We start from the raw sequence: 24,515 nt of genomic DNA on the forward strand, positions 1-24,515 counted from the left end.
CTTGATAGGATCCTGTAAAACCATGGGGTTCTCCAGCACACAGTTTGAAACTCACATATGGCTATTAATCTACAAAAGTTACAAAAAATGTGTTTCTTTTACTGCATTCATGCACAGAACCCCTGCCAACACATACAATTAGTTCTGTCTGTGTAGTGATGTAGAAAGGTGTAAGTGAGTCTATTCTTAAAATAAGCACTCAGAAAATACATTTCACTTTAACACCCTTTTTCTTTGTGGCCATTCGTGCTACACACATTCACCCGAGCAGGATAGTTTTTGTGTTTTCCGCCTCCAGCATCTGCCATATCTCATCTGCCTGACCTTTGTTATCCTGCCAGATCATTTATGTAGTTCCAAGTTTGGTAATGATGGGGGGGAAAAAATCTGTGCTCCTCATTCATTTATAATCCATGAATTCCCAAGACAAGAGAACCCATCATCCTGTGGAAGAAAGAAAAACCCTCTCACAAAGTCCAAGAATTACAATCTTTAAAAAATAAAAAATAGCTGACAGTATCTGTAACTGGGCTCATAAATCAAATACTGCATTTCCGCTGTCACACTTGCCAAAAGGCCACATTCCCCGATCAACTGAGAAAAGGGTGCTCGTGACATGTTGGCTATTCAGAAAGCATTGGCCTTTAGCCCTCTGCAGTCACCCATTCAAACCCATGTGCGTAATGTTGCTGTTTTCCTCTTTTTGGAAAGGCATAAAGGCCTGACAGATGGGCTGCATGTTAATGCTGCCTCTTCTGTAGTACAATAGATAGGAGAATCCTGAAAGGTGGGGCTGCAGTGTTTCTGCAGGCAAAAGTATAGGAAAGGCATCACAACCAATGTCAGTGGGGCATTCGCTAATTGGAAGACAGCTTCCTCTTCTGTTCTTTCCGAAGGCAAGAGGTGTGTTTGTTTCTCTAGCGAAAGGATGGTGCGGGTAGCGCTTCCTCCTCCTCCACCTCCCTGTATTTAGTGTCTCCATGTCAGCAGGAAGATTGTTTCATGGTAGGATTTACCCAGCAGAAATAACAGCCGAATTACTGCATCTGACAGGAAGAATAAGGGGTGTGTAATACGGTGTGTATGAGTGGTACTTGTTGCACATGACAAGCTTGCTGACAATTCCTCAAGACCTGTAATATAGAGACTGAATAAAGATTCAGGGGGAAAAAATGGCAGGAAACCAAGTCAACTCATAGGGACCAAGAATTCAAAGCATCCCTCCCCCTTGGACCACCCTCCACTGACATAGAACCAGCCTATTTGCAAACTCTGGACACTGAGCACCCTGTGAGGTGGGTTTGGGCTGTCCAATGACACCTGTGTAATACTGTTTTGATCCCAAGTAGGAGGCAACTGGTGAAAAAAAGTCAGAAGTAGCAACCATTTTCTGATGAGGGGTGACCGAGTTGTAATTTGTTTGGGAGCACTACCCCCCCCCCGAATCTTATTGCTAGGAGAGTTGACTCAATGGCAAAACTGAGACTTGTGCCATCTCTTCAAAGCATTCTCCTGTTAATGTTCAAGCATAATAAACTTGGAACTGGACCTTCGTGACCTTGGCTCAGATAATGCCTTACAGAACTAATAGAGCTTAATTTGAGGAAGGGTTCTACTTGGGAACTGAGAACTCCGGTGCTTTTGATGATCTGCAGAGTACATTTCTATTATCACTCTCATTGCCCCTCCTCAGCCACATGTGACTGTGATTTTGCAAAGAAAACAGTTGTGTTAAGTTGTCCACAAAACGGGCATAACAACAGCTGTACTGACCATAGTCAAAGTGTGTTTGTGTGAATTGTTGTCCATTTTCTCTGGACTTAACCCAGTTTGCATAAACATTTCCCAACACACTACATTAACTGCATGCATGTTGGGGAATCTGTTCATGTGTTGATTTTCCAAATTCACAGCTAGTCTACCCACATCCAGAATTTGGGGACAGGTTCCCAGGCTTGAAGGGCTTTGTCCTAATGTCTGGCACTTCCCTCTCTGGAAACTAACAGCCCAATCTCATCCACATTTTCCTGGAAGTAAGCCCTATTAACTCTAATGGGACTTACCTCTGAGTAGGCATGCATAGGATTGGGCTGTAAGGCTGCAATACTGTACACACATTCCTGGGAGTAAACCTTTGTGAACACAATGGGGCTTACTTCAGAGTAGACATACATAGGATTGTTCTGTAAGAATTGAAGCTCAGTTATTTGAGGGATCATAGAATCATAGAGTTGGCCTACAAGCTCATCTAGTCCCAATTCCCCGACTGTAGCAGGAAATTCTCCTCGAGGAAGGGTGGGCAAACATTTTGGGAGGTGGAGCACATCATCTCTCTGACACTGTGTCGGGGGCTGGGGAAAAAGGAATTAATTTACATTTCAAATTTGAATAAAGTCACCTAAACGAATACATTAGAGATGAAACTTCTATAAATGAATGAATTTTTCTGAGCTTATTTATAATACACATGAGAATTATAATACAGGCACGTAGAACCACATGAGAACTATGAACTGTTTGCCACACACCTCTTGCACAGTGAAAACATACAAACCAAGCCAGAAACACATGGAGACATAAGCCGCAAATGGCCTCCAGGCTGGGGTTTGTCCACCACTGCCCTAGAGCATCTCCAGTAGGTATCTGTTGAGGCTCTGCTTGTTTTCCAGTGAGGAAGAATCCACCACTTCCCTAAGCAATCTGTTCCACTGCCAAACAACCCTGACCATCAAGAATTTCTTCCTGATGTCCTATCGAAATCTCCTTTCTTGTGGTTTGTACCCATTTGATCTTGTTAAAAATATATCCCCAGATCCTATTTCAGATCAGCGGTAGAAATACAAATATAACCTTTTTCAGTTGATTTTTTTCCCCAAATGTTTTTGTCTATTAGCAAATGCAAATACACAGCTTGGTGGGATTTGAATGACCGATACACACAGTTTTCTCTTTCACTGCTCTAAGAAAAGGTTAGAATTCTGTACTCTTAGCAATAATTTCATTTGTTATTCTTCAGTTGCCGATTACAAGAGCAGTAACATGATTGTATATCTTCTGGAAAAGTGAACACTGTGACTGCCTGTACTGTGGCACAAATAAGTATTAGTTAGAAATCACAAATGTATTTCTTGTAAGAGTAAAATGCCACCCTGAGATGAGAGTATCAGGGCATTTTCTCAGGACTCTTTCTGAATGGCATAGTGCAAGTCATTAAACCTTCCTTTGTACAAGTTTCAACATAACCAAATGCTGGCTGTGGACTGAAAGCTGACACCTGTTGTTCAGATCAGCAATTAATTTTCACTTAGCTGTAAGGGGAAGATTTTAAAGAGACTGTTAAAATGCAAGAATGGAAAGAAACCTTATGTACATGCCATTATTATCCCTTCTTTAGGAACAGGCTGTAGTTCAGTGGTAGAACACCTGCTTTGCAAGCATGCAGAAGGTTCCAGGTTCAATCCCTGACATCTCCAGGTGGTGGCTGGGAAAGACCCCTCCCTGAACCCTGAAGGACCACCAACAATCAGTGCAAGACAGTAGTAAGCTAGTTGGACCAGTGGGTTTATTTTATTTATTTATTTTTCACATTTTTATGCCACCCTTCCTCCAAAGAGCTCAGGGCGGTTTACACAGCTGCTCCTCCCTTCTTTCTTGTCCTCACAACAACCCTGTGAGGTAGGTGAGGCTGAGAGAAAGTGACTGGCCCAAGGTCACCCAGGAAGCTTTGTGGCTGAGGGGGGATTTGAACCTGGATCATCCAGATCTGAGTCCACCTCCCAAACCACTACAGTGGTTCATAGTAGTGCAGAAATGGCTACCACTGCATCCTGCTTGGGGGGGGGATAGATGCAGATGTCTCCTCTGAGTAAAGGAACAATCATGCACTTACTTGAACCTGCACTAGTGAAATTGCTGGCACAGGTCAGCATGGACCTGTGCCGTAGGATCAGGTCCAGGAAAGGGGTTAGGATTCAGTGGCGGCGGTTGCCCCCATTCCCCCCTCCTGGACCCGATCCTCCCATTCCCTGCCCACATTGCTGCCTTGTTCTGCTGTCTCCAGGCCCCCATTCCCACCTCATTCCGCTCTCCCTCCCATTGCGCCTTCCAGCCACTTTACCTTGGTTGGCGGCTTCTTCAGGCCGCTCCAGAGTGCAAAGGAAGTCTCTGGCCTTCCCACTGTTGCTCCAGCAGCAGGCAGTTCACATGCTGCCAGAGTACCTCTTACTGACAGCTTTATGGCAGTCAGCACCAGCAGAACGCATGCTTCACGGCTGCCCGGCCAGAGTGGGATCGAGCCTTAATTCACCTTGGATGGCACACAAATTTGTGTCCCCTCTGCTTCTAGGTTTCAGATGAAAATGCGTGTATATGGAAGACCTCTTTGGAACCCTACAGTTGGGATGGTGAACCTATGGCACACATGCCCAAGGTTGCATGTGAACATATTTTGTTGGCACCAGCATTCTGTGCTGCTCCCTAAATGTAAACAGGAATTGGATCCTCCCCCTCCTCCCCTGTAATCCATTCTTGCAAGCAGGTTAAAGTTTAAAGGGAACGTGTCCTTTTAAACTTTAAATGCTGCTTGAGGAAAGAGCACTTCACTGCTCTTCCCCTTGCTATCTTTTTGCAAAACATTTCAACTTTAAAGAGATGTGTTCCCTTTCAACTTTAAATCGCAAATGAGGATGGAGCCTGGTGAGGAGGTAAGAAGCGTTTTTCTCTCTATTCTTCCAGTGCTGCAAGATGGGAGGGAGAAGACTGCCACACTCCAGATCACCTCTCCCCACCCACAAGTAGGCAGGGATAGGCAATTTGGACCCCACCCCCTTTGCTTTAGTTTATTTACAAGGCGTGTGACCTGCAGCCGGCCTGGTCCATGCCACTTCTGTTTGATGTGAGCAATAGAAGAGCAGGCTGAGAACAAAAACCCCATCACTTCCATTTCAAACAGAAGCGGCATGAACCAGGCAGACTGCAGATTGTGCTCATTGTAAGTAAAAGGATGGGGTGTACACATGTTAAATTAGGAATACTTTCAAGCACTTGGTTCTCTTTCTCCTTAAAAGAAATTTGTAAAATACAAATATAATAATATTTGATAATCTCTGCTTCAAGTTACCATGGGCACGTGAAAGAATTTTTTAGAAGATTATCTCTAATTTGGGCACACACTCTCAAAAAGGTTCACCACCCCTGCCCTAGAGGGACAACCAGATCACATTAAAATACATGACACATTTCCTGGGTTACAGATCCATAATGTGTAGCAATTCTTAATTGTGTAATTTTCTAACACTGTTGAAGGGCAAAAAAAAGAATTGATATTCTCTATTTCCTATAACAAATGTACTCCTCTTCCATTGCTACTGTACGATACTCTCACCAGTGTAAATGTTCACTTAATGTGCCCTCAATTCATTATTCCTCTGCATATATTTGCCGAAGAGAGAATGTATAAAATATGCATGTGCACAAACCAATCAAATGGCTTTGGTTTCTGATGAGACTTCATAATGTTCAAGGGGGGGGGGTCGCCATTCCTTACCCTTGGAGTGGCAACAAGTGAGATGCCCTCCAATGATGCTTCTGTGCTCTCTCTCCCTCAGGACATGCACGTTATCAGCACTGACGAGAATCAGGTGTTTGCTGCAGTTCAGGAGTGGAACCAGAATGATACGTACAACCTTTACATCTCTGACACTCGAGGGATCTATTTCACGCTGGCACTGGAAAATGTCAAGAGCAGCCGAGATCTGGAGGGCAATGTGATGATAGACCTCTATGAGGTATGTGATACAGGCAAATATTTTTATCCCATGTGAAGACCCCTAAATAAGGTGGACTTATAGCACAATCCTATCTTGAGCTGGAACAGGCAAGCCAGGAGGCCTGCGCTGTATCCAGTGCAAGATAGGTCCCCAAAGTGGCTCAGCCAGAGGTAAGGGGAAACTCTTCCCCTTACCACCAGGTAAGCCACTGCAGCCCCAATGAGTCTCCTTGAACTTGCTCCACCTCCAGAGGTGGCATAAGTCCAAGGAGAGTAGAGTGGCTTGCAGCTGCTCTGCGTTGCTTTGGAATGGGCTTTGGAATTCGGCGTAACTGCTGGGTCCCAGCCCCGCCTCCCACTTACTCACCAGTCCGCTCCTGGGACCACCCCCCGCACACCCTTCCCCACCCTTGGACACCTCCCTCCTGCCTTCTCTTCGCCCACCCCACCCCAGAACCTTGCGTCGTCCAAGCTCGGCCAATGCAAGGCTCCATCCCCTGAGTCGGCACAGAGGCTGCATCCAGCCTCTGCAGGCTGTCGTGCATCTCTGCGCCAGCCCAACTGACTCACGAGGAGTTGCAAACATGCTTTACAGCATGTTTGCGATCCTCCTGGGCCGCAAGGTACTTGCACTGGCCCAAGGGCGACTCTAGATTGCATCCATAGAGGGCTGTCCTTTGATCTATAACTGGGAGGTTTTACAGATACAGAAAATATCTCCTCCATGACAAGGGGAAATGACACCAGGAGCATATCTGGGTTATATCCCATTTAAATTCCAATGCCTTCCATGAAGAACTAGAAGGCCAACAAGAATTATGGGGAAAAAATTGCTTACCTGTCAGTAAGCTTTTTGGCCCCATATCAGCTTCCTCAGACCCACACAAGCGATCTAGTTCGTATATGTCTGAGAAGAGGAATGAGGATGGGCTGGAAAATGAGGACTAGGAGCCTCATTTTGTGCTTTTGTGCAAAAGCAAGTGCTTTTGTGTGCCTCATTGTGTGCTTTTGCCATTGAGAGCCACCCACTCCACCCTACTCCCCACCACCTGCCCTCCCTGAACCCCTCACCTCCCTGAACCACCCATGAGATCCACTGCAATATAGGGATAATACTTCAATGACTTCAGGATAATGTATGTCAAGCACTTTGCACATTCAGAAAATGCCATATTGCTAAACATTATTTGTGTCAGCCAGGGATTTTCAGTCGTGCAGCACATACACTTGGAAATAATCCGAGATTAGTAAGAAAATTGCAAAAGAACTTGTGAATGTGAACAATCTCCAGCTCCTGAAGCTTATAAGAACATTTTCCTGTTCCTCAGGAGTAAAGCTTAGGGGGAATATTTTGGGGTGAGCAATCAAAAGACTAACATAGTTTGATGGTTGAATTCTGACCAGCAGGCCTCCAGTTGTTCACCTGTGCTCCAGAGCAAAATGCCATGCAATGGTTGAATTCCTGGAGTACCTTTCCTGTCTGTCTGAATACGAACATGACCTGGTACATCGACTTTGACACTTGACTTTGAGTATCCTTAGTGGGAAGCACCTTGAGACAACCAGCACAAAGCCTGAAAGGCCGCTGTTTCTCAGCAGACAGATTGTGGAGGAATGGGCATGCTATATCCTGATCACACACAAAGGAGGACTTTTTCCTTTTTTTTTAAACTATTAATCTCTCTAACACTTTGGCAGTCCACTGAAAAGGCTGCTGCCTCCTATTACCATCAGGCTGAAAAGTGGTTTCATGGCATTATGTAAAGGTGTCCTACATCCCAAGAGGGGGAATCGAATGAGAGCTTCTGTATTATTAGGCTGACAATTCATAGAAGCCTGGATTGAAATTGATGTGATTAGGCTGGTCATGTTGTATCTGCTGATTGCCTCGATAGAAAGAATATTGGTTGACACCAAGGCTGGCACACAGCGTTCCCTTCACTCTGATTGCTCTGGCTGGGAGCAGGCTCAAAGCCATCCAGTGCAGGTCTCCCAGTAGGATTGCTATGAATAACGAGCGCTTAGGGGTAAATGGAGATTAAGAACAGATAGGAGGAAAATCCATAGATGAATTAGGAGGGAGACGTAAGGGGTGGGGTGGGGAGAAAGTGGAGCTGTGTGGGTGGGAAAAGGTGAAGGTAGTCATTCGATAAAGAAAAAGCACAATTCCAATTCCAATGATAAGTTTTTATTCCAGAAATATTCTTGTTTCTCTAAGCCCATGGCTGGTGGACAATCAAGGGGTGTTTATGCTTATGATGGTTATCACTGTTGGACCACAGCCCAATTGTGGTTCTTGTTCAGGTTTTAATATATGAGACTGTTTCTATTATGAACCATCTTGTTCTCAACCATGTTGAAGGCATGCCTCCTTATACCCCATATACCTTGAAGAGTCTTAGGGCCCAATCCTGTGGGCCACCATTGCTGGCATTGAGTTCCAGTGCCGGCGCTGGGTGTTGCAAATGTGCTGTAAGGCAGGTCTGCAACACATGGAGAGAAGGGACTGCTGGCACTGAGCTCAGTACCAGACAGACACCGCCTGGAGCAAGGTAAGAGCTCTGGGCAGCGGTAAGGGTCTTGGGGGCAGGCGGGAGCCATTCCAGAGCTGGGGGAAGGTGCGGGAGGGCAGGGCAGGGCAGGCGGAGTGACTAGCCCAGGAGGGACTGGAAGAACTCTGCTTTGCCAGATCCTGTCCTCTGTGTTGGGTGCAAAGTCTGACACAAAGGTTCTTAAGTTTGCTTTGGCAAAATAGTCAGACTTGAGAAGACCCATTGCAGGGTCCCAAGGAGATCTCCAGCAGCCCTGGTGGGCCACTGATACAGCAATAACCATTTTGGCACCACTGCACCTGTCGGTGTTACTGGGAGAGGATTGGGTTGATACTGTCTGTTTTCTGTCAGTGACACATTCCACTCTTGACAACACTACCGTGTGCTTTTCTTTGACTTCTGCGGTGGTCCTGGGTTCTATTTAGCTTCAGTCTTTCTCCAAAGAGACAAAGTGGGTTTAGGGGTAGGGCTGTTACAGCACCCCCTGCACGCTCAATGAGGTGGCCACTTTTGTTTGCATAGGTCACTCAGAGCTCAATCCTATGCATGTCTACTTAGAAGTAAGTCCCATTAGAGTCAATGAGACTTACTTCCAAGAAAGTGTGGATAGGATTGGGCTGTCAGTCTACCCTTCCACCTCATCATGTGTTGATGTTCAGAAGAGATTCTATAAAGTCTGTGGGCTCATATTCATTGCTTGATATGAATGAGTACCTTGTGTTCATTAGACCGAACAATCTGGGTGACATTCAGAATTTATCTCTACACGTTGCTTTGTTCTCAGCTGTGTACTGGAGAGGTGACTAATGTAACTTGTGCGATCCCCTTTCTCTTTATATTAAATTTATGTGAAGAGCGATGGAATATACTGTGTGATCATGAGGGTGTGTGTGTTAGTGCTGTCTGCTTTCTTAGAATGAGCTGTATGTTGCATCTGGCATCATCAAGCTGCCCGGAACTGACAGTATAACTTACATTTTGCTTACGCTGAGAAAGCTCTCTGAGCCGCTGGCATAATAAAAGAAAAATTCACAGGACCTTGGACCGCATTTATCATCTGATATAGAAAATGCTTTTTAATCATTTATCACCAAGACCTTCCAGAGAGGGAGCACCACACACTTACATCAAGATAGCAGCAAGTAAAGTCACAAATGGAATTTTGGGTGTACCGTGTGTGAGAGAAGAGACATCGACTTAACATATTAAGTTATCTTATACTGAGTTAAGACTATTGATTCTTCTTGTTCAGTAGTGTCTGGCAGTACCTGCCCAGGGTTTTAAATAGGAAACTTTGCTAGTCCTACCTAAAGATGCCAGTTATTGAACCTAAGACTTTCTATATGCAAAGCAAATCTCCATCAATGAGCTATAGTCCCAGCCCTCTTAGACATATTCAGTGCAATCCTATGCAAGTCTGTGCATGTCTACTCAGAGATGACTACCAATTGAGTTCAATTAGACTTAATCCCAGGTAAGCATGTATAGAGCTGCAGCCTTATTCATTGCCTATGGAAGACTTAGGGCACACTGCATGGCTAATTTTGATGGGGCTAATTCAGAGCTCAGCTATTGCATGCTTCCAATCGTATCTATTTAGCCTCCTGCCCCCTGTCCTCCCCATGAAAAGAATGTAAGGATGGGGAATGGAAAGAAGGGCAAGGCCAGTTCATGTAACTCCGTTTTGTATTTGCATACTACAAAATAAATCCCAAATGTAGACAATCTGAATATGCTGTGATAAAACCTAGAAGTGTCCACTCTTTGTGGGGGGGGGGGCGATCTCCTGAAGATGTTGTTTCTAGAGTTTCTTTGCTCATCAGTGAAGATTCAGTTTGGCACTATGCTACTTTAATGGTTAAACTCTTTAAACATTTAATATTAACATTTAACATGTAATATTTTAGCACAGAGTAATAAAGTAAGGCCATGCCTACAGTACAGACTGTAAGGCTAAAATCCTTTGCAGACTTTCATGGGAATATGCCACACTGAATGCTGTGGAACTTACTTCTGACAATTGCATAGGATTGTGCTGTAAGTGGTTCAGTGATCATTATATTTCCCTAGGAAACCCTAGGAAAGATGAGGGCTTGGACATCTCAGAGAGAATTCTGAATGTCACACCAAACAATCCAAAGGATTTTTCTGGTCATCCTTTGGTCTGTTGTTGGTGGTTATATTCTGTAATTTGGATCTAGCCAAGATTTTGAGAATCACAGACACAGGGTTATAGGATTCTTGCTGTTCCAAGCAATGTTGTTTTCTGGAGCTGAGCTGGTGTTTGCTCTAGGCCAACAACGTCAAAAGACTTCTAGGCACTGCTCCAAGGGCTCCAATGATAATTGGCACAATATTGATCTTCTCCCAGAGACGCCCAGGTTCTACTTGCAGGTCCAGATATATTGTGACCTTCTCATGTTCTTTATCTTCAATTCTGCTGTCTCCTGTGAATTACAATATCAATGATCTAAACTTGATTTTATTTCTTTTTGTCAACAACTGTTATATCTGGTGTATATGTTCTAGGTGTTTATTTGTCTGAATCCCTGCTTGGTTGTTCCCAGTGATTTTATCAGGTTTATGATCCCAGGAATTTTGGTGTGAAGGTAAATTATATTGTTTGCAAAGTTTCCAGTGAGCCATAGCTGCAATTCTATCATGACATTCTTTATAGTCAATTTGAGCGTTCTTACTACAGGCACTGACCAGATGGTCGACTGTCTCATCTTTCATCTTACAAAGTAGGCATTTGCAGTTGTCACTGGTCTTCTGAACCTTTGCTTTGATATTATTTGTTGTAAGGCTGGTTCCTATGCATCTAGGACAGAAACCTTCTATTTCATTCTTCAAATGTCCATTCAGCAGCCATTTCCAGGTGTTTTCTTTATCTGTTTTATTATCAATGCCTGTTAGATATTGCCCATAATGTTGCTTTCCTTTTCAGTTTTCTAGGTGTGTTTGAACCTCAATCTTTTTGTAGTCTTCTTTACTTTCTGTCACTTTCAATAGGATACCTTTAGAGGCTTTGACAAGTAATCCTTCTTTGCTTTTCTTGATGTATAGTATTCATGATAATGATACAAATTATATATTAATAATACAAATTAATAATACTAATTATTATATTTACAGGTGGGGTCTCCATATCCACAGATTCTGTATATATGTATTTGTCTCAATGTGGGTCCCCTGGACCCGCATTGAGCCAGACTTGGCCCAACCTGAGTCCTCCAAAGGCAACCAGCTCTGGTCACCTCTGGAGGCTTCCCTGAGCCTCAGAATGCCTTATATGGGTGAAAAAGTCACTTCTGTTTTCCCTACAGTTTCCTTCCAGAAACTGGAAGTTGTGTTTTTATGGCCAAAATGGCCATTCTGAAGCCCACAGAGGCTGTGGGCAAACACACATGGTCTCTGTGAGCTTCAGAAAGCCCTCCAGAGGGTTTAAAGGGGCTGAAACCACAGATTTCATTATCTGCGGTTTTTAGTATCCCCTGGGGGGTCTGAGAATGGATCCCATGGAGATAACAAGATTCCACCAATGCTAACATTACTTTCAATATACATATATAATATTAGTATTGTAGATTAACTGGGTTGTTATTTGGAGATATGGCCAGGGGAAAGTCAACTAGACCCTGACTGAGGGCTCATGCCCATCAGAGGACCTGCTTGTCTGTGTACCTTTATGCAAAGTTCATCATCTCCAGCATCTTCTCATGCATGAGAAATTGACATGAGAAAAGATGCAGTTGTATGAGTATATAGAGAATCTATATGCAGGAGGAAACAGGGTGATCCATTTTCTACAGTGGTCATCTCCTTATCTTTGCTCTGGACCACAAGAGTAAATTGACTGTGGATACACTACAAATCCGAGTTATAATACCACTAGGACACTGCCATTGTTATAACTCTTAGGGCCCAATGTTTCCTTACCTTCAGAAGGTTTCTGTGACTGCTCCCCCACAGGATGCAGTGTATACCCCACTGGCACGGCTGCATCCATACAGGAAACTTGGATTGGACTGGACCCTTAGACACCAAAACAGAAACCATTATGGTTCTCCTGCCTCTCCAGTGTATGCCTGATGTGGAAGAAAGGCTCTGTCCTCATTATGTGCCTAGTCATGTTCCATTTTCAGCTAATTAACTATTCAATCTGAAATTCAGGTAGATTTTTCCATAATTTCTGCAGTTCTACACAATCTGCAGTTGTTTGCACAATCATGTTCTGTAGTTCGGTGCAGTTGAGAATAAAGAGGCCCCTTGGGTAGCATTATGTATCAGTTCCTATAATCCCCTGCCAAGAAAGCAGTGGAAGATGGAGGAACCAGAAGCACCCTGCTGAAAGACAAAGGTCCCCTTCCTGCTCCCCTCTCATGCCATTGCAAAACCACCAGTTGGCACAATGACGGACTGTGTCTCTTGCTGCCTTAGATGTTGTGCTATTGATTTTCAGCACACATAGAGAAAGTCAGGCTTGTTGTAAAGCTGGTTTTTCTTGCTGCTTCTTGCATCCCTTTCAGTTTGATTTGGAGCTGAACAAATTGTCCTTTTCAAATATAAACCAGCTTCATGTCTCTTCTTGAAGATCTTGAACTTGTTGCTTATTTTTATTTCATCAATTTTAATTTGAGGCTTTCAGAGAGCAGCTGATGGTGTGACAGAAATAAGGGAGAACAGAGAGACGATGTGGTGATGGCTAGAGGCCATCACGACTTAGATGACTTTAATGGCCATCATGGAGGACCAGTTTATTCATGATGTGAGCCATGATAATGACATGGAGATTCTGAGTTCAGAGCACCACCGAAAATTGGCTGCTGGCTGGAGAAACAGAAGGAGTGGGCTTTAATTGTCTGCTCCTATTCTCCCTGAAAGTATACTGAGGACGCAATCCTAACCAACTTTCCAGCACTGACTTAGCTGCAATGCAGACCCAAGGTAACAAACATACCCTTACCTTGAGGAGGCCACCTTGTCTGCCTCCCCACTGCAGGATGCAGAGCAAGTCACATTGGCACAGCTACAATTCCCTAGACACTTTGTAACAGGTCTTTGACTGATGCTCATGGTGCACGCATGCTGTGTGTTGGCACTGGAGAGGTTAAAAGAAGAAATGTTTCAGAGCAGCTGAAATGAACAAATCCTGGCTTATTGAGGGATTCATCACACTATTAGAGATACAGAGAAAGCAATAAAAAATCAAGCAGTGACAATAGAACTTGATACATTTTCAAATGAACAGGCAGAGGCTGTATAGAAACTTCTATGTTTTTGCCACAAAATAATACTGAGAGAGGAAGCAAGGTAGAAAAATAGATGGGAGCCTTCCTTTCCATGACCTTGGGGCAGGGAAGGCAAATGCTAAAGGACAAAAAATAAAATAAACAGAAAAATACAAAGACACCTCTTTTGTGGGGGGCGGGGGGTTAAAAGTGGAAGGGGAGGCAGATGTAGGGGAGAAATAGTAGACGTATACATAAGTATACAAAATATGCCATATATATCTCTTCTGCCAAATGAGCAGTGGATAAATGGAGGTGCATTACCACTGCACAACAGGAATTTCCTGTGCATCCAAGTACAGAGTGAAATAAGAATTTGAACTGGGGCTGAATCAGATCAGTTATGTCCTTTCTGCACATGGAGTGGATGAGGCTTTTTTTGACTCAGGGGGACACCCACCCCTCCAAAGCAGAGATTCTTTCTGAGAATCTTTCCATCTCCCAATTTCCCAATCAGTTTAACCTGTCGATCAACTTCTTAGACAAGAGGGGACAATGAAATTTAAGGTCCAGTCATAAGAGGCCTTTATGCCACCGGCATAGACCCCTTATAAGTGTTACAAATATAACAGTGCAAAAATGCATGGTTTGGCTGCTGCAACAAATAGGAGGACAGGTTCATGCGATGGTGGGTAGCGGATGCTTGCCAGAGCAAGCAAGCCCTCACAGCGGTCAGGAGAGAGGCAGGGTGGAATGGAAAAAGGGACTTGAGTCTGTGTCTGGGTGTACTTGCCTACGTTTTTTGTGGCTTCTGCCTTGCGCGAAAGACCTTATGTGGCACTCTGGAAGCCAGCATTGATTGGCATGAGCAGCAAGAAAGCTTAGTTCCAGCCAGGCCACAGGGACTGGGGGCAGGGGTAAGGGGAGGAGGAAGGGGTTTTTTGTTTTGGGTAGCTGAATGAGGCAGGGGAGGAGGAATGCAAGTCAGCTCACAGGGGAGGGAGGCAGAAGTGTCCTCTTTCTTCTCTTGTCCATCTCCAAAGGAATGGATGATCCACTGGACAAAGGACAGGTCATCTGATTTTTTGCTCTGCATGAGGGAAGGGGGAGGGGGTTGGTCGACCATAGGAAAAAAATGACTTTCAGGAGCCCAGGGAAGGGAAGAAATAGGCGGCGGAAACCGGTGGGGGAGGAGCTATTGAAAACAGGACGTCTGACTGATATGTCTTACATTCCCAACCTTGCTCTCCTGCTGTGCGACACATTTGACACATGTATTGAAAAAAACTTATGATTTGAGTCACAACAAGTTAGTAAAGAGCTTAGGATGAGTCCCAACGGCTGCCTGTTATGACTCATGTATGAGTCAAGACAAAGGGGGCCAAGACTTGAGTCCAGACTTGAGTCTGGGGAAATTGCCTCTGGTATATCCCTGGTAGAAACTAAAGCAAGGATATGGACATACTAGGTTTGGCAGTGGTGGGGCACTGTGGTGTCAGGATCCTTTTTTTTTTTTTTTAGTCCAAACAGACTTAGGGTGCAAACCTATCCAAGAGGTTTGCACTGTACCCAGTGCAGGATAGGGGCCCAATGCGGCTCAACCAGAGGCAAGGAGAAACTTTTCCCCTCACCCTGGGTAAAGTGCTCTTGCTCCAATGGGTCTCCTCAGACTTGCACCACCTCCTGAGGTGGCACAAGTCTGAGGAGCATGGAGCGGCTTGAAGTTGCCCACTGCCTGCCGTCCCCCTGCTCAGGAACGCCTCCCTCCCGCCCACCCCAGAGTCTTGCAGTCGGTCCAGCCAGGCCGACACAAGCCTCAGCAAGGAAGCAAGCATGGAGGCTTGTGTCAGCCTCCGCGGGCTGGCGCTCCTCTGAGTGCTGGCCCAGCTTCCTCCCGAGGAGGCACAAATGTGCCTTACAGCATGTTTGCGACTCTCCTGGGACTTGCGTCGGCCCATGGGCGCTTCAGGGTTGCACCCTTATTCTAACTTTGATGTCAGGATGTCACAATGTTTGTGTCATGCCTTTTGGGTCTAGGTGGAGCCTCAGCATTAGCTGTGGTCACTTTTTGGAAAGCTTTATCCTCCAGGTGACTTTCCATGGGGAGGAGAAAAGAATAGACAGCAAAAGGAAATCAAATGTATCCATGCCTGGACTTCTTGCTGCCCTGGCTAATGCCAGGTCCTTGGTCCAAAGATGTATCTGTTGCCCCACTGAGAACAGAGGAGCTCTATAACATCTGCTTGTGGTCTTCCTGGAAGTGTCTAGTTGACCACTGCATGAACTAGGATTCTGGATTAGATAACCTTTAATTCAGGAGGGCACTGTGCGTATTCTCATAGGTGTGTGCAGCCCCTTAGAAAAATATTAATAGCCTTATGGAAACTCTCTTACTTTCCCTAAGAATTCCTCAGATGTTTGACTAAAAACAACTTTGTTTTGCTTCTTGCTCTGACAAGACTATAAGAGACAGGTCAATTAATTTCCACTGTTCATTTTTATGTATTGGGCTGTCTTGTTATCATTGAAGAGTGGCTTCCTCCTGGGAATGACACTCCTTTTATGATGGCTGTCACAGCTGAAACTCTCTTCCATGCTATCTAAATGTTGAATCCAGAAACACATTCCATTTTATTCTTTTTCCAACCTGTGGTTATTAAGGGACGCTTTGATGCATTTTTCACCATGGAGCATGTTGTATACCCAGGCTACACATCATATCCCCAAGCAGGCTTTGACAAGTAACAATGTACACATCATCTATATCAAATTGATCTATTTTTCAGCCATGTCAATTTTTCCTAGGTAGCAGGGATAAAGGGAATGTTCTTGGCTAACAAGAAGATTGACAACCAAGTGAAAACTTTCATCACCTACAATAAAGGAAGAGACTGGCATTTGCTACAGGCCCCGGACATGGATCTGAGAGGGAACCCGGTTCGCTGCCTCCTGGTAAGTGATGACCTGTGAGGACATGGCTGAGGAATGGTGTACCTTTTGGAATAACATACTGCCTATTAAAAATAAACACATCTTGCCAAAGAGTTTTTTTTATATATATATATATATTGTGCATGTTATGTGAAAATTTCATTAGAGAATGTCTAGCACAGGGGTGTCAAACATAAGGCCCGGGGGCTGGATGTGGCCCACAGAAGCTTTTTATCTGGCCCTCAGGCTCTCAGCTGCTGAGCAGTGCTGAGGTGTTACTGCTGAAAGGGCAGCCGGCACAAAAATTCAGCTCTCCCATATCTTAAAATATGATAAAAATTTATGTATTTTCTCTTCTGTCATTTGCAGCTAATTGTTTTCTCAGTATTTCTCGGTATTTATATACCGCCTTTCTGGTCATCGGAATACTCCTCTGACTTTATTCAAGGCAGTTTACATAGGCAGGCGTTTCTAAATCCCTCAAGGGGATTTTTACCATCATAGAGGTTCTCTCTTTCAAGAACCAACAACATTTCAGAATGGATCTTCCTGGTTTGGTCTCACTTCTGGCCTCCAGTTCTCCCACGCACACTGACAAGCAGCTCCATCTCTCACATGGAGGCAGCCAAGATGCTTCTTGCTCACACCAAGAGCAGGTGGAATCACTCAGCTCAGCTTGTCAGCTGCTTCAAGGTCTCGCCATTCTCAGTTGTTTGAGGAGCTGCCGGTGTCCTCGAACTGGCGACCTTCTGATGTTATCTTCGGGCTAACGGAGGCTCTACCCTCTAGACCAGACCTCCAGACCTAATGAATTCCTAAGTGAGAAAAAGTGTTTATTTTTGGTTATGACCTGTTTAATGACAATACTTTCTGCCTAATGACATCACTTCCAGCCCTTAGCAGGCATCATGAATGCCATTCAGCCCTCTGTATGAAACGAGTTGGACACCTCTGGTCTAGAAGCTCCAGTATGGGGATCAGGTTATTTCTGTTTTCAAGAGAAAAGGCTCAATGTCTTGAGATTTTTTTTCCTGATGCATCAATGTTTGATCACAGGTTGGATTTTGTGCCATTATGAGACAGAACACTAGGTGGTGAGAGTGAGCTATTTGTGGAGGCAACCAAGAGACAAACCAACTAATGGGATATCTTGAAAACTCTGGACCAGATTTTTACTCTGGACCAAAGTGCAAATGATGTGGCCTTGTTAGACACATTCGTGGACATATTAGACACATTCGTGGACCCTAGCACCACGCATTATGACAACATTTACTGCTTTCAGTCAGGAAGTACATAGGGAAATGCCTTCTAGAATATCAGACCATTGGTCCAACTAGCTCAGCATTTTATGTGCTGCCTGGCAGGATTTTTCCAGGTTTCAAACCATTTTTCTGTCCTATCTGGATTTTGAACCTGAGACCTTCAACAAGGTTAATCTGTGCTCTACCACTGAGCTCTTCCCCAGTTAATAGATAATTGGAAGCACACTGTATGCCCATGTACTCTATTGGAATGTACATAAGCTTTCACTCACTCATACACATATCAGTCACTCCTGTCTCTCTCTCTCTCACTCACACACACATACACCACATACACCCTGGATTTCCCTTCCACTCTCCTGGCTCCTTCTTACCAACCAAACCGCAAATGAGAATTGTTGAAGTATTTCCTTGTTGCAAAATGTTCAGACCATCTTTCTCTGAGCAAAAGGAGTGGCACTTAGTCTCTTTAGATGCTTTGTTCAGACTGAAAGTGAAATCATGGTTTGTGCTATTCATAATTAAGAACCCAAACCTGTGGTTTATTGCTGGCTAGCTGCTTTTGTTTCTCATCTTCTTAGGACTCAGCTTTGTGAGGTCATGTTCATTATGCAGCAGCCTCTTGAGGTAGGGTAGTAGCTCTAACTGTGGTTCAGTAATGGTTTGTGACTTTCAGACATTGCTCAAAAACCCAGTTAGCGTTGCCTGAGGTTTGAAAACTAACTTCAAACCATGAGTTCAGATTCTGGATAATTGACACCAAACAAACCCTACATTATGGGCAGGTTTGGGTAATGAAACCATGATTTAGCTAAACAAACCATGATTTCACATTATGTCTGAGTCCAGCCTTTTAAGTATAAGAAACTTCATTGTAAAAGTGTGAGAAATCTGGCCTATGAAAATTAATTGTGCTTGAGCATGTAGGCTCCCTTCACTGCCTTGTTTCCACCTGCAAATGTGATGTTTTACAAACTCTTACAGTAGAATTGGATCCCAATTTTTCCCCACTTTTCTCTAGGCCCAGGGCAGTAGTGAAAGGGGGTCACCAAATGGCAGTTCATGGGTCCTGCAATTACCATCTCACTTAGGCTTTTCAGTGTCGTGGTTCTCAACACTCTTTGCCCTAATATTGCATATGCACACCAAGCAGACTTTGAACACAGGATTTAAAGGGCAGAACACCTAATGCACAATGGGTTATAACTATATTATAAATAGAGGTATAGAGAATAAGAGTGCGGGGAAGGAGATGCCAAAAGAACAGAGAATTCCTGTAAACTTCAGAGAAGAGGAAGGAGGTCAACCACGTGTGCTACTCAGACTTTGCTAGATACTGCTGTGCTGGTCCAAACTATTAGAAGAGGTCAAATGCAGGCATCTGTGAACTTTTTCTCCATATCTAATGATCTGATTGAGTGCAGGAGGGTCAAAAATAACAGCAACTTCAGGCAGCATAATCTGAAAGTATTAAAATGAAAAGAGAAAGAAAGAGAGAGAGAGAGAGAGAGAGAGAGAGAGAGAGAGAGCTTCATCTAAATTGAAGAGCTGGGTACATTACTCTTCCATTAGTAAATTGTTTTCAAATGCCAGAGGGTAGCTTATGAGTTTGTTCTTTAGCGAACGTATTTCATAGCTACTCAATCAGAACAGATAACACAACAGAGGCACACACTTTGGAGATGCACTTCAGCCCACTTGCTTTTGCACCCTATCATCCCCCGTTGGGTTCATATGGAGTGTGACCCTCTTGTGGCTGTGAGTTTCAGTTACAATGTGAGGCAGATTGTTCTTGTCTGTAACATTCCCATACCTTCCATTCTATCCTTGTTTACATCAGCGACAGTTCACGTCCCACCTCCCAGCACTGACATCCTACTCACCTTTTGGCAGCAAAGAGGCATGTTGATTTTCAGGAATGACAGCCTCTCCCAAGGGGTGTAAAGGTTGAACAGCTTTGCTTCGGGGCCTCCTTGGTCAGGCATGAGAAGGAATGATCTGATACAAAGCTTATTGGCATTTAACCATAATCTTCTTTCCAGCAATTCTACAGGAATTCATTAGCTGAGCAAATAGCAGGTTGATAAGTAGCCTTGGTAGGCCTTTTCAGTGCATCACTGCTGAGATTGTTTAGATCTTTGGAGGATTATGCTAGCCTTTGGAGAGTGTTATCGCCCCAGGACTTGAAAGTGAAGAGTGAAGACTTCTTTTATTATTTCTTTTGACTGCCCTGCTCCCCCTACTTCTTGCCTCCAGCATGCACACAAAGAAATGTAAGAAGTTGTATTTAGTTATTTACAACTCCTCTGTGCACTTTTGTATTATGGAAGAGATATCAGTATTGTCAAGTCATTTTTTAAAGAATCCCTGCAAAAAGGAAGATATACCTACATTTGAGGAGTCATCTGACAACCCAATCCTAACCATCTTTCCAGCACCAGTGCAGCTGCAATTCAGCCCCAGGATAAGGGAACAAACATTCCCTTTCCTTGGGAAGGCCTCCTTGACTGCCATGACCTCCAGTCCACACTACAGAATGCAACATGTTCTCCATTGGCATGGCTGCATCAGCACTGGAAGGTTGGTTAGGATTGGCCTATGAATCTTAAATTACAGCGCAATAGTAACTGCATATTAGTCTGGTGCAAATCCCTTGCACCAGACTAGGAGGGTAGCAAATGTGCTGTAAAGCACATTTGCACCTCCTCAGGAGGAAGCTGTACCAATCCATGGCGATGCGCAGGTAAGTTGCGTTGGCCAAGTGGACAAACACAGGCATCTGGGGAGGGTGGGGAGGAGGCAAGAAGGAGGCTTTCCGGAGTGGGGGAGGGCAGGCAGAGGATGGTCCTGGGGCGGGCGGGGGGAGCAGGAGGCGGGGCTGGGATCCAGCTGTCATGCCCCGAGCAGCACAGAGCAACTTCAAGCTGCTCCGCTTTCCTTGGTCTTGTGCCACCTCAGGAGGTGGCGCAAGTCCGAGGAGACCCATAGGAGCTGCAGTGGCTTACCTGGCGGTAAGGGGAAGAGTTTTCCCTTACCTCTGGCTGAGCCACTTTGGTTACCTATCCTGCGCTGGATACAGCGCAAGCCTCTTTGCTTGCCTGTTCCAGCGCAAGATAGGATTGTGCCCTTAGGTACGTTTATTTTCATACTCGGCTTCCATAGGTTTACATTTAGGACAGAATACTGCTATCTGTTTGAGGCATATTTCTTGAGCATTAGTATCCAACTCTAATCAAAGCAAAATGATTTTCACTGTCCATTTTTAAATGTTGGCATCCTTCAGTCTCAGAAGACTATGGTGTCACGCTCTGAATGGTGGTTCTGGAACAGAGTGTCCTCTCCAGTGCACGAAGCCTGGGTAAAGTAGGTATGGAGGATAGGCTGTTACCCATGCAGCAAATCCCCCCTCTCCACGTCGCTGAAATGGTCCAATGGAAAGGCAGAGGCCAATACGGTTGGTTCCAGCGGCGTCGCAGGAGTTGCCAGAACGTGACTGTGTTCAGCCATGAACTGCCTCAGGGACTCCGGCTCCAGATTTTGCCTCGAGGTTGACTCCTGAAGTCTTTTCCATAACTGGATGTAGCCACAAGGCAGTGGAGGTTTGGGATCAGAGTTTTCCTTCTCTCAGATGAGCTGCCTTCCCAGGCTGATGAGCCCCATCTACCCGGTGGCTGTTTAGTCGCCTCTTACGACAAGTACAGCCAAACAGAGGGCCTATTCTTATCCCCAGCCCCCAGGGGGACCATTTTTAAAACGGTGTTGATTTTACCATCACAGATTTATGCCCCAGTCCTATCCTCATGTTTCATCAGCAGAATGCATTTTCTGCCAGTGGAAGTGAGAGAATGGCAGAAGTGACATTTTGCCGGTGAGCGCAATGAGGTCACCAGTGCAATGGCTGGCGGTCATGTGCATAGACCGGTAGAGATGCCACTGTTTGCCAGCACCAGTGATTTGGCAATGTGGGCAGCTAGTATGAGGAGCAGGGGAGGGGAGGAATGGGGGAGTGTCAGGATGGGGCAGGGAGGATGGGAGGTGGAACGGGGCAGGACGGGGCACTTAACAGGGGCACCCGTGTGTGCCAGTTTCCTATTCTTCTTCCCTCTCTCATACTTACCTTGTAAGTAAAATGGCTGGTACAGGCCTGATGAGACCCAATGGGGAAGCAGAAGCTTCACCCATAGTAAAGGAACATATATATTTCCTTACCCTGAGGAGACCTCCATGACTGCCCCTCACCATAAGATGGAGTGCATGCTCCTTTGGTGTGGCTGCATTAGCGGGGAGGGGTATTTTGATAGGACCGGGCTATTTGTTCCCTTATATGCCCCTGTCTCTTCCAAATAGATTATTGGAAAAAAAAAATTTTGTCCACTTTTCCAGCTGCTCCACACAGTTGAATCAGGGCTTAGAGCTCCAATTCTGTACTCAGTTGTGGTTACGTTCCAATGCCTACAATTGGGCTTGAATAGGAAAGCATCCTTGAGACAGTATCCATTGTTAAGAATGGAAGAACTGCCAGGCTGGGCCGCAGAGGCAGTCAGTTTCCAGAAGCTGCAAAGAAATGCACCAGATGGATCACAAGCAGAACTCAATGCTGAAGGTCATCCCTTTTGTTTGTCCTAGGATTGGCATAGATATACTGTCTCTGTGGGAATCCCCTTGCTGGCCATCTTGTTTAGCAATTATTGGTAGACCCATCACCTGAGAATTGTTTTGTTTTCAAAGAAAGACACTTATGCTAGCCTAACAGCATCCTGTGGCAATAAATTCCAGCATTTAATTAAGCTGTGTGAAGAAAGCCTTCTTTTTGTCTGTCTTGTGCTCTCTATTGATGTGCTGTTCTCTTTTCTTTCAAGCCCTATTGTTCCCTACATCTGCACCTGAAGGTTTCCGAGAATCCATACACTTCAGGCAACATTGCCAGCAGGGATACTGCTCCAGGCATCATTGTGGCCTCTGGTAGGAAGCATTCCCATGCTAAATGCAAAAGTCTACAGTGATCAATCACTTTTCAAACTGAACATGAGCATCACAATACTTAAACTATGATTAAAGAGCAGGTGTCTCCTAGTGGCTAAAGCCTTTGTCTTCAAATCAGGAAGTCCCTAGTTTGAACATGGTCTCTGCCATGAGTTCATGAGACATGTCTTGAGATCCACTCTGTGTTTTCCCAGTAGCTCTAACATACCTTATCTGAAACACTTCTAACCCGGGTTTTAATCAGGCCTGAAGTTCACTCCCAGAAGCGAAACCTGTCCTGGCAGAAATGAAAGAGTACAGTAGGCTTTACTTTAAATACTCTTTAGTTATCAAGCTTGTGAAATAAAATTGTACTTTTACTTTCAATACTTCTTTGGCATTTTCTGGTTCCCTGAAAGATCTTACAGGGACCGTAAGCAAGCCTTTCATTCTCAGCCTCAGGTCCTCACTTTCAATATAGGCCTAATAATTTGGGATCCATGCACATCACGCAGCTCAATTAATGTTTTTAGAGCAATCCATAGAATCACTTGCAAAGCGCCCAAAAGAATCCAACACCTATTACGTTCACTGCCATCTCTCCTTCTCCGTCTCTCAGGATGCCCAGGAGCTGCAAACTCCATCTGCCATTGCCACATCCATTTCCTCCAGCCCCAAACCCCCCAAATCATTCCTTAGGGCAGGAGGAATCTGTCTATGGTAAGGGAGATATGGGGTCTCCTAGGCCCTAGAGAAGTGACCCCCCCCCCCCGAGGCTGGACTGGTACTAAAGGTTTGAGCAGCCCCAATATGGGAATGATGCTCTATGTACCTTTCTTAGCAAGAAACATTTGAAAACACTATATGTATATCCTAATTATCCATGGATTTTTCACCCATGGTTTTATCTCAACGCGATGAGTAGAGCCCTTTCAATTAAAGGAAAAAAGTCCCTTTTAAAGTCCTTTTCAAAAACAAAACTGTTGGTTAGCAGGCAGATAACTGATCATTCTCTTTCCAGGCACTTAGAACAGCTTCACTCAGAGGCAAGTGACCCCTCCCTTCCCCCTGGAGCAGAGAAAGAATGCAAAGTGAATTCCACCTGGGCTTTGCATTCTCTTTGCAGTCTTTCCAGAGTGTGAAGAGAAGTGTTGCTTGTCTTGGAGAGAAGCCTTTCTTAGTGCCTGGAGAGAGAGAGAGAGTGATTAATTGCCTGCCTGCTTGTTTGCTGCCACTCTTCTGCACTATAATGGTACGGAGGCTATTTTTAAACCACTGAGCAAAGGGACATTGTTTTTTTTAAATGGATTGTACTTACCACATCCACGGAGGTTCTGAAAACAGAACCCTCACGGTTGTTGAGACTCAACCTGTATGCAGGTTGGGCAACCCTTACCTGGAATTCTGAAATCCAGAATATTCCGAAAACCATAACTTTTTTGAGTGCCGACATGACATCACACGTGGAAAATTCCAGACCTGACCTCATGTGACGGGTTGCACAAAATGCACAAAATTATTTAAAACATTGTATAAAATTACCTTCAGGCTATGTGTATAAGGTACATATGAAAGTAAATGAAATGAATGAAGGGGAATTTGGGCCCCATCCCCAAGGTATCTCATTAGGTATGTGCAAGTATTCCAAAAAATAGAAAAATCCAATATCCAAAACGCTTCTGGTCCCAAGCACTTCAGATAAGGGATGCCCAACCAATATAATAATTAGCATTATTATTCAGATAAAAGATAAAACTGGTCAGTTTGTTCTTTCAAAATGAAGAAATGACAAGCTTACACCATCACC

The 24,515-nt window shown here is 44.6% G+C and overlaps 1 protein-coding gene across 3 annotated transcripts in view; it reads left to right on the top strand.

The window, feature by feature from the left end:
* LOC136643644 (VPS10 domain-containing receptor SorCS1) overlaps positions 1-24,515 on the top strand; it is a 483,280-nt gene that overhangs the window by 381,856 nt on the left and 76,909 nt on the right. For all 3 annotated transcript variants that reach the window (XM_066618822.1, XM_066618823.1, XM_066618821.1), the window contains exons 9-11: positions 5,607-5,786; positions 16,356-16,502; positions 22,606-22,708. In XM_066618822.1, coding sequence (XP_066474919.1) covers positions 5,607-5,786; positions 16,356-16,502; positions 22,606-22,708 — 430 coding nt within the window. The remainder of the gene's footprint in view (positions 1-5,606; positions 5,787-16,355; positions 16,503-22,605; positions 22,709-24,515) is intronic.

This window comes from Tiliqua scincoides, chromosome 3 (genome assembly GCF_035046505.1).
Source record: "Tiliqua scincoides isolate rTilSci1 chromosome 3, rTilSci1.hap2, whole genome shotgun sequence".
Taxonomy (NCBI): Eukaryota; Metazoa; Chordata; class Lepidosauria; order Squamata; family Scincidae; genus Tiliqua; species Tiliqua scincoides.